Below are 12,305 nucleotides of genomic sequence, written 5' to 3' on the forward strand. Positions count from 1 at the left end.
ACAACAATGCCTTTTATAATGCCATATCAAATACAAAGATGATAATACTGTGCAACACAAATGATGAGTGAAAAATGAATTCCTTTCCCCACAAACTTCTCTCTCGCACACAGAGCCTGAAGTAGTCAGAAACCTCACTGTCACTGATGTCACAACATCCTCTATATCTGTGACGTGGACTAAACCAGAGGGAACCAGCTCTTTCTATCGAGTACAGTGGACTGATGGAAAACGTAATGAGACGACTGAAACATCTACGATGATCACTGGCCTGACTCCTGGGGTCAAGTTCACTATAGTGGTCACTGCAGTGGCAGCTGATAACCTTACTGAAGGAGAGAAAGCAAATGTTTCTCTGTACACAAGTAAGTACACGTTTAGTTTTGGCTAACATTGTAAGATGGTCCATATGAGAGGGGAGTTGAAAGTATGAGGACATTGTGCTTTTACTTTGTAGTGGTATTTCTGCACTTTGTCATGTAAGAAAAACATTCTGCTGCCATTGTTTTTTTCTTTGCATCTATCTCTATATATTACACAGTCGTACAGATTTTATTCGTAGAGAGTGGTTTTCATTGTCTCTCTAAATTTGTTTGTTTTTCTCCCTCATCTTGTGTTCATCCTGCGCTCACAGAGCCTGAAGTAGTCAGAAATATCACTGTCGCTAATATCACGACTTCCTCTATATCTCTGATGTGGACTAAACCAGAGGGAAACAGCTCTTTCTATAGAGTACAGTGGACTAATAGAACAACTAACTGGAGTGTCAGTGTGTTTGAAACAAAAATGAACGTCACTGAGTTGACTGCTGGAGTGCGTTACCATTTTACTGTCATAGCAGTGGCTGGAGATAACAAAACAGAAAGTGAAGTGTCTGAGATTTTTCACCATACAAGTAAGATGATGAATCACACTTTTGTTAATGGCAGTGCTCGTAGTCTATTTGGTGCCTCATCCTTACTTCAGACACTGTCTACTGAGAGGGAAACCATTACATCACCAGAAAGAGAATGAGAAAACAAAAAAAAAATCACATTTAATATAATAAGTGTTATCAATGTTTGGTGAGTTTTTTTAAAACGTCACAATTACACCAGTGATACAGATTTTACTGATAGAGAATGGTCCTCTCCTCTCCTCCTCTTTGCTTTAGAACCTGGTGAAATTGGGGAACCTACTGTGTCCACAAACACCTCCTCCATCTCTCTGAACTGGACCTCACCTCTGGGTGAGGTGTTCAAGTACAGGTTGGAGTGGCATAATGGTGGAGCGCTCATGACCGTTACCACCAACAAAACCTTTGCCGTGCTCTCAGACCTAATCCCTGGCACGAGCTACACAATCTCAGTCATTGCCGTCGCTGGAGACAATAAGACAGAAGGACACCCTCACACGTTCTCCACATTCACAAGTAACGAAATGTTGCTTTATTTTGCATCACAGCATTACAGATTTTGCACTTTCCAAAGTCCGTAGTGTTTTTAGTTGACTCTAAGTTTGTTTGTTTTTCTCCCTCATCTTGTGTTCATCCTGCGCTCACAGAGCCTGAAGTAGTCAGAAATATCACTGTCGCTAATATCACGACTTCCTCTATATCTGTGATGTGGACTAAACCAGAGGGAAACAGCTCTTTCTATAGAGTACAGTGGACTAATAGAACAACTAACTGGAGTGTCAGTGTGTTTGAAACAAAAATGAACGTCACTGAGTTGACTGCTGGAGTGCGTTACCATTTTACTGTCATAGCAGTGGCTGGAGATAACAAAACAGAAAGTGAAGTGTCTGAGATTTTTCACCATACAAGTAAGATGATGAATCACTTTTGTTAATGGCAGTGCTCGTAGTCTACTTGGTGCCTCATCCTTACTTCAGACACTGTCTACTGAGAGGGAAACCATTACATCACCAGAAAGAGAATGAGAAAACAAAAAAAAAATCACATTTAATATAATAAGTGTTATCGATGTTTGGTGATTTTTTTTTAAACGTCACAATTACACCAGTGATACAGATTTTACTGATAGAGAATGGTCCTCTCCTCTCCTCCTCTTTGCTTTAGAACCTGGTGAAATTGGGGAACCTACTGTGTCCACAAGCACCTCCTCCATCTCTCTGAACTGGACCTCACCTCTGGGTGAGGTGTTCAAGTACAGGTTGGAGTGGCATAATGGTGGAGCGCTCATGACCGTTACCACCAACAAAACCTTTGCCGTGCTCTCAGACCTAATCCCTGGCACGAGCTACACAATCTCAGTCATTGCCGTCGCTGGAGACAATAAGACAGAAGGACACCCTCACACGTTCTCCACATTCACAAGTAACGAAATGTTGCTTTATTTTGCATTATAGCTTTTTGACATTCTTAGCTTTTTGGATGTGTAACTGTGCTCTTTTGTCATGCGTCACACTCAAGTGTAGGTTCTGTATTTTTCCAAAGTCCGTAGTGTTTTTAGTTGACTCTAAGTTTGTTTCTTTTTCTCCCTCATCTTGTGTTCATCCTGCGCTCACAGAGCCTGAAGTAGTCAGAAATATCACTGTCGCTAATATCACGACTTCCTCTATATCTCTGATGTGGACTAAACCAGAGGGAACCAGCTCTTTCTATCGAGTACAGTGGACTGATGGAAAACGTAATGAGACAACTGAAACATCTACGATGATCACTGGCCTGACTCCTGGGGTCAAGTTCACTATAGTGGTCACTGCAGTGGCAGCTGATAACCTTACTGAAGGAGAGAAAGCAAATGTTTCTCTGTACACAAGTAAGTACACGTTTAGTTTTGGCTAACATTGTAAGATGGTCCATATGAGAGGGGAGTTGAAAGTATGAGGACATTGTGCTTTTACTTTGTAGTGGTATTTCTGCACTTTGTCATGTAAGAAAAACATTCTGCTGCCATTGTTTTTTTCTTTGCATCTATCTCTATATATTACACAGTCGTACAGATTTTATTCGTAGAGAGTGGTTTTCATTGTCTCTCTAAATTTGTTTGTTTTTCTCCCTCATCTTGTGTTCATCCTGCGCTCACAGAGCCTGAAGTAGTCAGAAATATCACTGTCGCTAATATCACGACTTCCTCTATATCTCTGATGTGGACTAAACCAGAGGGAAACAGCTCTTTCTATAGAGTACAGTGGACTAATAGAACAACTAACTGGAGTGTCAGTGTGTTTGAAACAAAAATGAACGTCACTGAGCTGACTGCTGGAGTGCGTTACCATTTTACTGTCATAGCAGTGGCTGGAGATAACAAAACAGAAAGTGAAGTGTCTGAGATTTTTCACCATACAAGTAAGATGATGAATCACACTTTTGTTAATGGCAGTGCTCGTAGTCTACTTGGTGCCTCATCCTTACTTCATACACTATAAACTGAGAGGGAAACAATTACATCACCAGAAAGAGAATGAGAAAACAAAAAAATCACATTTAATATAATAAGTGTTATCAATGTTTGGTGAGTTTTTTTAAAACGTCACAATTACACCAGTGATACAGATTTTACTGATAGAGAATGGTCCTCTCCTCTCCTCCTCTTTGCTTTAGGACCTGGTGAAATTGGGGAACCTACTGTGTCCACAAGCACCTCCTCCATCTCTCTGAACTGGACCTCACCTCTGGGTGAGGTGTTCAAGTACAGGTTGGAGTGGCATAATGGTGGAGCGCTCATGACCGTTACCACCAACAAAACCTTTGCCGTGCTCTCAGACCTAATCCCTGGCACGAGCTACACAATCTCAGTCATTGCCGTCGCCGGAGACAATAAGACAGAAGGACACCCTCACACGCTCACCTCAGTCACAAGTAAGCCACGCTAACCCTATTTAACATTACCAAATTAAACATGCACAGTTGTGATAAAAGTTGCTCAAGAGGTTTCCTATTTACACATTCCCATTGGTAAATGTAATGTAAGAACATGCTGGAAAGCTGTGAACAACCCGTTGTATTGTATGTATTCCCCTCATCTTGTGTTTTTCTTGCATTCACAGAACCGGCCGTGGTCAGGAATCTCTCCGTCATCGATGCCACAACATCGTCCGTGTCTCTGAATTGGACTGAACCTGATGGCAATGCTAGCTCTTACACAGTTCAGTGGACTGCAAGAGGAGACACCATTAATACCACCACCACCACTGAAACCTATTTTACCATCAACCAGTTAATCCCTGGGGTCCAGTACGAGATTATAGTGGCTGCTGTAGCTGTAAATCAATCAAACGAAGGAAAAGGAACCTCAATAAGGTCTTTCACAAGTAGGTCAACTTTCAGGAAATCTCTTTTTCATGATGATTTAGGAAAGCATTGAGATTCAGCAAACATTTGGTATATAACACATCATAATGCAGTTGTAAACAGAAATAAGGACACTTTTACGTGTTTATTGATATACTGTTAACTGTACAGTATTTGTCAACAATTAAACCTTCTGTTTTAATGACTAGATTATGAATATTATATTATTATATATTATTATATATAATTATATAACTCATTTTTTACTATTTTGTTAGATAAATGATAAATGTTTATTTCTATAAGACATTTCTTAAGCATGGCCGTCCATAATTCTGCTTTCACCCGTAAGCACAATGGGGAGAAACTAAAGGATGTAACAGTGACAGGAGTGACACAATTCATGTTGTAGTTTTTCCAATATTTGCATAACAACCCTTTGTTTTACCGAGCCAGCGCCTGAGAATATTACCGTATAACATGTATTATAAATATATCAAATTACTCATTTAATTAATTTTTATTAACATTACCCTTGTTTGTCATTTTTCTAGTGCCCAACCCTGTGCTGAACCTTACTGCTAGCCCTAAGTCCACCACCTCAATAAAAGTGATATGGTCAGCCCCCCTGGATGCCAAGCTGTATTACAAATATCTGGTTCAAACCTATAATACTACAGGAGAACTGTTTAACACAACAGTCAACAATAACAGCACTGATGTAACCGAGCTGGAGCCAGGAACTCGATACGATATCAATGTCACGACGATGGCAGCAGAGGGAAGTGTATCCACGGTGGAACAGACATTCGGTTACACAAGTAAGGCCTTACATTTAAACATGAATTGATGGATGAAGCATAAATGGATTCTGTACTATCAGAGACATCATATATACTCAAAACAATTAAGGATACCACAAACATGTACAATACCCTTTTTCTATTCTGGTCTTTGGTCTTGCATAACCCTCTGTTGTATTTGCTACAGTGCCCAAAGCAGTGACCGACCTTACAATGGAGGACGTGAACACAACGTTAATCCGGCTGTCGTGGCGCAGACAAAGTGATCATAAGCCTTCCTACTCCTACCTGGTGAAAGCTCTCCAGGACGCCATGGTGGTTCAGAATGAATCAACTGAGACTGAGACTTACACCTTCTACAATCTGACCCCTGGAAAATTGTACACTTTTGATGTATTTACCGTCGTAGAAGGGGTCAAGTCCACAGTGGAAAGCACTCGAAGTCACACAAGTACGTCTTCAAAGCTTCTGAAATGTGTTTTTTTAATATAAACATAAACGTTGTCACAGGCTAGAGAGATGAACGTGCTTAATTGCAATCAGTCAAAAAGAAATACCAAAACACAGTCATGTATTGACTGGGTCAATGTCCCATTGACCAATGCTGGCAGCTTGTTTCCATATACGTATTAGGTGAATGTGCAATAATTGGTCCAAAGTTAGTCAAGTAAAAGTATTTTAAAGGACCAGATAACAGAATATCTTTAGTGTTGTATGGTGGTACTACTCTTTTCTCCAAGTTTAGCCATGGTACAGTCCCCTCTTTCAAACAGTGCTTTGTGTGAAGAATCAATAGAGTGCCCATTACAGTTATGCCACAAATAATGAAAGCTAAAAATACAGGTTTGAAAATATAAATCAGGATTTCTCTGTGCCATCACATTAACAACCAGAAGTAATTCTTTCAAGTGTAATTTTGTTCAGTATACACTCAAATGTGTATTGCAATACAACTAACAAGTATTCTCTTAACCCTGTGTTGTTTGTCAAGTTAATTGTTCAGGCAGACCTAAACTAAGGATTTTCTAAATGTACATTACATAAAATTTAAATCGTTTTTTTACAGAGCCTGAAGCAGTTTCTGGCATCATGGCCATAGGAAGCACAACTACCATGTCAGTGAGCTGGACACCAGCAGTTGGACAGGTGGACTCCTACACTGTACAGCTGTCCAGAGACAGTGGCTTGGTGGAAAACGGCACAGACCTGAGCAACGCTACTATGAACAAAGAGTTTATGGACCTGACACCAGGAGTGTTTTACTGTGTGGCAGTGGTCACCAAAAGTGGACCTTTAAAGAGCAGAAACTCAAGTGTTTGCAACGCAACTTGTGAGTAACATCAACATCATGATATTGCACATACAATATACTGTGTATGCGCTGTATGTATTTTGACCAATATTTCTCTTTAGAAATGCCTGTAGCGTTTTAAAACAGCATTCCTTCTCCTGTTCAGTTCCCAACCCTCCCGGCCCCATCATGGTGGAGTCTCAGACTGTGAAGTCCATCAACTTCACCTGGTCCTCTCCAGAGGGCATGGACCATGATCAGTACAACTTCAGTGTGTCCAGCTTTAACGGTTCCTTTCTGATCCGAAACAACTGGTTCCTGCTGAATAACCTCCAGTCTGGAAGCTCCAGCAATATCTCTGTTGTTACTGTAGGCGTGTTGAACTATAAGAGCACTGCAGTGACTGCAGAAAACTATACCCGTGAGTTTGATTAACATGTCACACCAGGGTTATTACTTTTATTATTTATTTATTTTTCTCAAGTTTATCTTAGTGTTTGTTTGTACTTTATTTATTCATCTTTTTACAAATTTTATGTTTGAGTTTTGTTGTTTATCATTATTGTTATATTATTATTTGTGTGATATGGTGACCGTGACAGGTTCCACAAAGATATTTTGTATATGTTTGCAAGCAGTAGTATTTGCCAACAAATATTAATGCTTTGTAAAAGAAATACTATATTAACAGTTTCTTAATCTGTTTTAAGTAAAAATGCTGAATCAAAAAGGTTAACACAATACTTTAATTTTACTTTTACATTTTTGGACTCCTGTAATCTTATTTTTTATTTATGATAGTAACCTTTGTACACAAACAATCTGACAGATTCTGACATTAATAGTGATTATTTAACTGCTTTATGAGCCAGATGGGTTTTATCAAATGAAGAAAATTTACGTATTGAGCACATAATAACTTATTATTGACTTCCAAAGGCTTATTTTTTTTAATGCTTATATCATGCCACATTTATACTATTTTGCCCAAATCTGACACGTGAAACACATACCTGTTCTGCATATTTAATGTTTCCCTCTTTCTAATTTTCTCAGGACCGTATCCTGTAACCATGCTGAGACAGACAGAAATCACCACAAATGCAGTGACCTTGGAGTGGAAACAGCCCGAGAACAAATCTCACTACTCATATCTTTTGGAGACCACAAATGGCTCCTTTAATAAATCTGAAGTTGTCTTGAACAAACACGATGCAACAATCACTGGACTTCTCTCTGGGAGCAACTACAGCTTCACTGTCACCACACAGACAGCAGATGGCACTCAGGCAGCTCCTGTGACAGTGTCCTATTTTACACGTACGTATATCCTACCCAAGATGCTGTCTCTACAATGGAAAAATTACCTAAAATATCCCCAAACTAAATGAGCACCTAAAGTCAATAACAATTAAACGCAACACATTGAATTTGTAATATTACTTTAGGTTTTAGCTGTATCTGTAGTACTGAGGAGTGCTGCATGTTTGATAGATTGCTTGATGTTGATCCAAACTCTTTCTGCTCTGTTTGTAGGTCCATACAGTATCAGAGGGTTGAAACCTGAAACCTTAAACACAACTGCTGTACGTCTGGTTTGGACGAAACCACTGGAGTACAAGAGTGAATACACATATCGGGTAAAGACAACAGGCTGCGGCTCCCAAAACACAACCCTTGCAGGAGAAGTCGCAGAGATTTCCGCGCTCACCCCTGGGACCAACTGCACCTTCTGCGTTTTTGTCAGGGCAGCGGATGGCATCGAGGGGGAAGCAAGCTGCACCTCGCAGTACACTGGTAAGCCTATTACCTGTCATTTCTGTTTGTTTCAAATTGTCAAGGTGGTTGATCAGCTTTAATCCTTCCTCCTCTGCACATTAACAGAGCCTGAGGCAGTGCAACCAAGCATCTCCAGCTGGGGCTCCAATAGTTCAATCCTGGTGTCGTGGGCCGAACCTCTTGGGAAAGTGGAGCAGTATAAGGTTTATCTTAACAGCACGTCCACGGCTTCAGAGGTGGTCATGCTGGATTCTACCAATACCTCCTTTCTGTTTGACAACTTGTCCGCTGGAAGGGTTTACACTGCTGTGGTAACCACATTCAGTGGACCCTTCAATGCGTCATCTGACTTCATTACTAATGCAACCTGTAAGTATGATACATTTGTTAGATGTACAGTAATTCACATCTAATGTATCAAACAACAACTAATTGCATATACTTAACAACATTTTTGAAGTTTTCCATAGCATACTGTAAAGTTGTTTTGGGTTATTTTTGGATTGCCTATTCTTCAGTCATCCATTGTTTTTTTATTAAATTAACTTAACTTTGAAGCTTGTGTGACATTTGGAATCCACAACAGTGAGATATTGTCCGCTTTCTTGTGAGTTACATCAACATCATGATATTACACATACAATATACTGTGTATGCGCTGTATGTATTTTGACCAATATTTCTCTTTAGAAATGCCTGTAGCGTTTTAAAACAGCATTCCTTCTCCTGTTCAGTTCCCAACCCTCCCGGCCCCATCATGGTGGAGTCTCAGACTGTGAAGTCCATCAACTTCACCTGGTCCTCTCCAGAGGGCATGGACCATGATCAGTACAACTTCAGTGTGTCCAGCTTTAACGGTTCCTTTCTGATCCGAAACAACTGGTTCCTGCTGAATAACCTCCAGTCTGGAAGCTCCAGCAATATCTCTGTTGTTACTGTAGGCGTGTTGAACTATAAGAGCACTGCAGTGACTGCAGAAAACTATACCCGTGAGTTTGATTAACATGTCACACCAGGGTTATTACTTTTATTATTTATTTATTTTTCTCAAGTTTATCTTAGTGTTTGTTTGTACTTTATTTATTCATCTTTTTACAAATTTTATGTTTGAGTTTTGTTGTTTATCATTATTGTTATATTATTATTTGTGTGATATGGTGACCGTGACAGGTTCCACAAAGATATTTTGTATATGTTTGCAAGCAGTAGTATTTGCCAACAAATATTAATGCTTTGTAAAAGAAATACTATATTAACAGTTTCTTAATCTGTTTTAAGTAAAAATGCTGAATCAAAAAGGTTAACACAATACTTTAATTTTACTTTTACATTTTTGAACTCCTGTAATCTTATTTTTTATTTATGATAGTAACCTTTGTACACAAACAATCTGACAGATTCTGACATTAATAGTGATTATTTAACTGCTTTATGAGCCAGATGGGTTTAATCAAATGAAGAAAATTTACTTATTGAGCACATAATAACTTATTATTGACTTCCAAAGGCTTATTTTTTTTAATGCTTATATCATGCCACATTTATACTATTTTGCCCAAATCTGACACGTGAAACACATACCTGTTCTGCATATTTAATATTTCCCTCTTTCTAATTTTCTCAGGACCGTATCCTGTAACCATGCTGAGACAGACAGAAATCACCACAAATGCAGTGACCTTGGAGTGGAAACAGCCCGAGAACAAATCGCACTACTCATATCTTTTGGAGACCACAAATGGCTCCTTTAATAAATCTGAAGTTGTCTTGAACAAACACAATGCAACAATCACTGGACTTCTCTCTGGGAGCAACTACAGCTTCACTGTCACCACACAGACAGCAGATGGCACTCAGGCAGCTCCTGTGACAGTGTCCTATTTTACACGTACGTATATCCTACCCAAGATGCTGTCTCTACAATGGAAAAATTACCTAAAATATCCCCAAACTAAATGAGCACCTAAAGTCAATAACAATTAAACGCAACACATTGAATTTGTAATATTACTTTAGGTTTTAGCTGTATCTGTAGTACTGAGGAGTGCTGCATGTTTGATAGATTGCTTGATGTTGATCCAAACTCTTTCTGCTCTGTTTGTAGGTCCATACAGTATCAGAGGGTTGAAACCTGAAACCTTAAACACAACTGCTGTACGTCTGGTTTGGACGAAACCACTGGAGTACAAGAGTGAATACACATATCGGGTAAAGACAACAGGCTGCGGCTCCCAAAACACAACCCTTGCAGGAAAAGTCGCAGAGATTTCCGCGCTCACCCCTGGGACCAACTGCACCTTCTGCGTTTTTGTCAGGGCAGCGGATGGCATCGAGGGGGAAGCAAGCTGCACCTCGCAGTACACTGGTAAGCCTATTACCTGTCATTTCTGTTTGTTTCAAATTGTCAAGGTGGTTGATCAGCTTTAATCCTTCCTCCTCTGCACATTAACAGAGCCTGAGGCAGTGCAACCAAGCATCTCCAGCTGGGGCTCCAATAGTTCAATCCTGGTGTCGTGGGCCGAACCTCTTGGGAAAGTGGAGCAGTATAAGGTTTATCTTAACAGCACGTCCACGGCTTCAGAGGTGGTCATGCTGGATTCTACCAATACCTCCTTTCTGTTTGACAACTTGTCCGCTGGAAGGGTTTACACTGCTGTGGTAACCACATTCAGTGGACCCTTCAATGCGTCATCTGACTTCATTACTAATGCAACCTGTAAGTATGATACATTTGTTAGATGTACAGTAATTCACATCTAATGTATCAAACAACAACTAATTGCATATACTTAACAACATTTTTGAAGTTTTCCATAGCATACTGTAAAGTTGTTTTGGGTTATTTTTGGATTGCCTATTCTTCAGTCATCCATTGTTTTTTATTAAATTAACTTAACTTTGAAGCTTGTGTGACATTTGGAATCCACAACAGTGAGATATTGTCCGCTTTCATTTTTTTCTAATCACTGTGTCATCACGTGGCACTCTGCAGCTGATACTCAAAGTTTGATGGTGCTTTCAAGGACCTGATGCACAATGACATGATAACCGTCGCTTCTCTGGCTTCACACAGGTTACACAGGACAATAATACAAGAAGAAAATTAAAATTAAATTAAATTTGCTCAGCTGTTATTGGCAAAAGAAACATTGTGACTGTAAGTCAATATATTGTAATAATGTGACTGTTTCACAAATTACTACGGTTGCTCATCAGCAACCATCAGCCAACTGTTTGTCAGAGTTTCAATAATTGCACGTGAATGAAAACAAAGCTTCTCCCAAAAGTTAACGGAATATTTATTGTGATGGTTTCCATGGTTAAGGGGAAATGAGGAAAACTGAACTGTTATTGTATGCTTTGGAAAATGACCTGCAGTACTGGAAAATCTTTTGTATACGTAATAGAAAACCTTTATTTTGGTTACTCTGGTGTTGAAGTGTAATTCCTCCCCTCCAGTCCCTAACCCTCCCGGGCCGATTGACGTCCTGACGCAGACGACCAGCTACATTGACATCAGGTGGAAGGAAGCACCTCTGATGACGGGTGCAACGTTCCACTACCAGTTGACCAAGTCATCACCCCAGGGAGAAGAACACGACACTACCACCAACACCAGTCATAATTTCACCTCCCTGCTTTCTGGGACTTCCTACAACTTCTCCGTAGCAACAGTGGGTGCGATGGGTTTTAAGAGTGAGAAGGCTCAGATCAACCTGGTCACTACAAGTAAGGGTTTTATTTATGTAACCGACATGCAAGTACTGTCATGTTTCACCTTTACTGTCTACTAACATTTACATCTCTCAAATTTCTTTTAAACAATCAGGACCGTTGAGTGTGAAGTCTCTTACGGCTTCTACAGAAGAGGAGAGCATCACTGTCGTGTGGGCTGTACCTGATGAATACAAGGACAGCTATCGTTACAATGTGACCTGGCAAAGCTCAGATGGGCTCATTAGTGTTAGAATAGAAGAAAATACGTATAATATTGTGAAACTGGTTCCTGGCAAACAATATAACATAAGTGTCACCACAGAGACCTCTGATGGAACCAAAGGTGCTGCAAGATGGATTTCCGACTGCACAAGTATGGTCAAAACAGATTCATTATTTCATATAGACTTGTTGCAATCAGATATTTTCAAATGATATTGTCCTATAACTGAGCACACAGGACAATTGGGGAACAATG

At 39.8% G+C, this 12,305-nt stretch overlaps 1 protein-coding gene across 1 annotated transcript in view; it reads left to right on the forward strand.

The window, feature by feature from the left end:
- LOC142947315 (receptor-type tyrosine-protein phosphatase eta-like) overlaps positions 1 to 12,305 on the forward strand; it is a 32,690-nt gene that overhangs the window by 13,863 nt on the left and 6,522 nt on the right. The window contains exons 4-21 of the mRNA XM_076088815.1: positions 114 to 365; positions 2,060 to 2,317; positions 2,511 to 2,762; positions 3,548 to 3,805; positions 3,994 to 4,257; positions 4,792 to 5,058; positions 5,228 to 5,491; positions 6,107 to 6,370; positions 6,498 to 6,752; positions 7,388 to 7,651; positions 7,868 to 8,128; positions 8,216 to 8,479; positions 8,845 to 9,099; positions 9,735 to 9,998; positions 10,215 to 10,475; positions 10,563 to 10,826; positions 11,570 to 11,839; positions 11,940 to 12,200. Of these exons, the coding sequence (XP_075944930.1) occupies positions 114 to 365; positions 2,060 to 2,317; positions 2,511 to 2,762; positions 3,548 to 3,805; positions 3,994 to 4,257; positions 4,792 to 5,058; positions 5,228 to 5,491; positions 6,107 to 6,370; positions 6,498 to 6,752; positions 7,388 to 7,651; positions 7,868 to 8,128; positions 8,216 to 8,479; positions 8,845 to 9,099; positions 9,735 to 9,998; positions 10,215 to 10,475; positions 10,563 to 10,826; positions 11,570 to 11,839; positions 11,940 to 12,200 (4,698 nt within the window). The remainder of the gene's footprint in view (positions 1 to 113; positions 366 to 2,059; positions 2,318 to 2,510; positions 2,763 to 3,547; positions 3,806 to 3,993; positions 4,258 to 4,791; positions 5,059 to 5,227; positions 5,492 to 6,106; positions 6,371 to 6,497; positions 6,753 to 7,387; positions 7,652 to 7,867; positions 8,129 to 8,215; positions 8,480 to 8,844; positions 9,100 to 9,734; positions 9,999 to 10,214; positions 10,476 to 10,562; positions 10,827 to 11,569; positions 11,840 to 11,939; positions 12,201 to 12,305) is intronic.

This window comes from Anarhichas minor, unplaced genomic scaffold (assembly GCF_050575085.1).
Source record: "Anarhichas minor isolate MPS153535 unplaced genomic scaffold, ASM5057508v1 ptg000011l, whole genome shotgun sequence".
NCBI classification, from domain to species: Eukaryota; Metazoa; Chordata; class Actinopteri; order Perciformes; family Anarhichadidae; genus Anarhichas; species Anarhichas minor.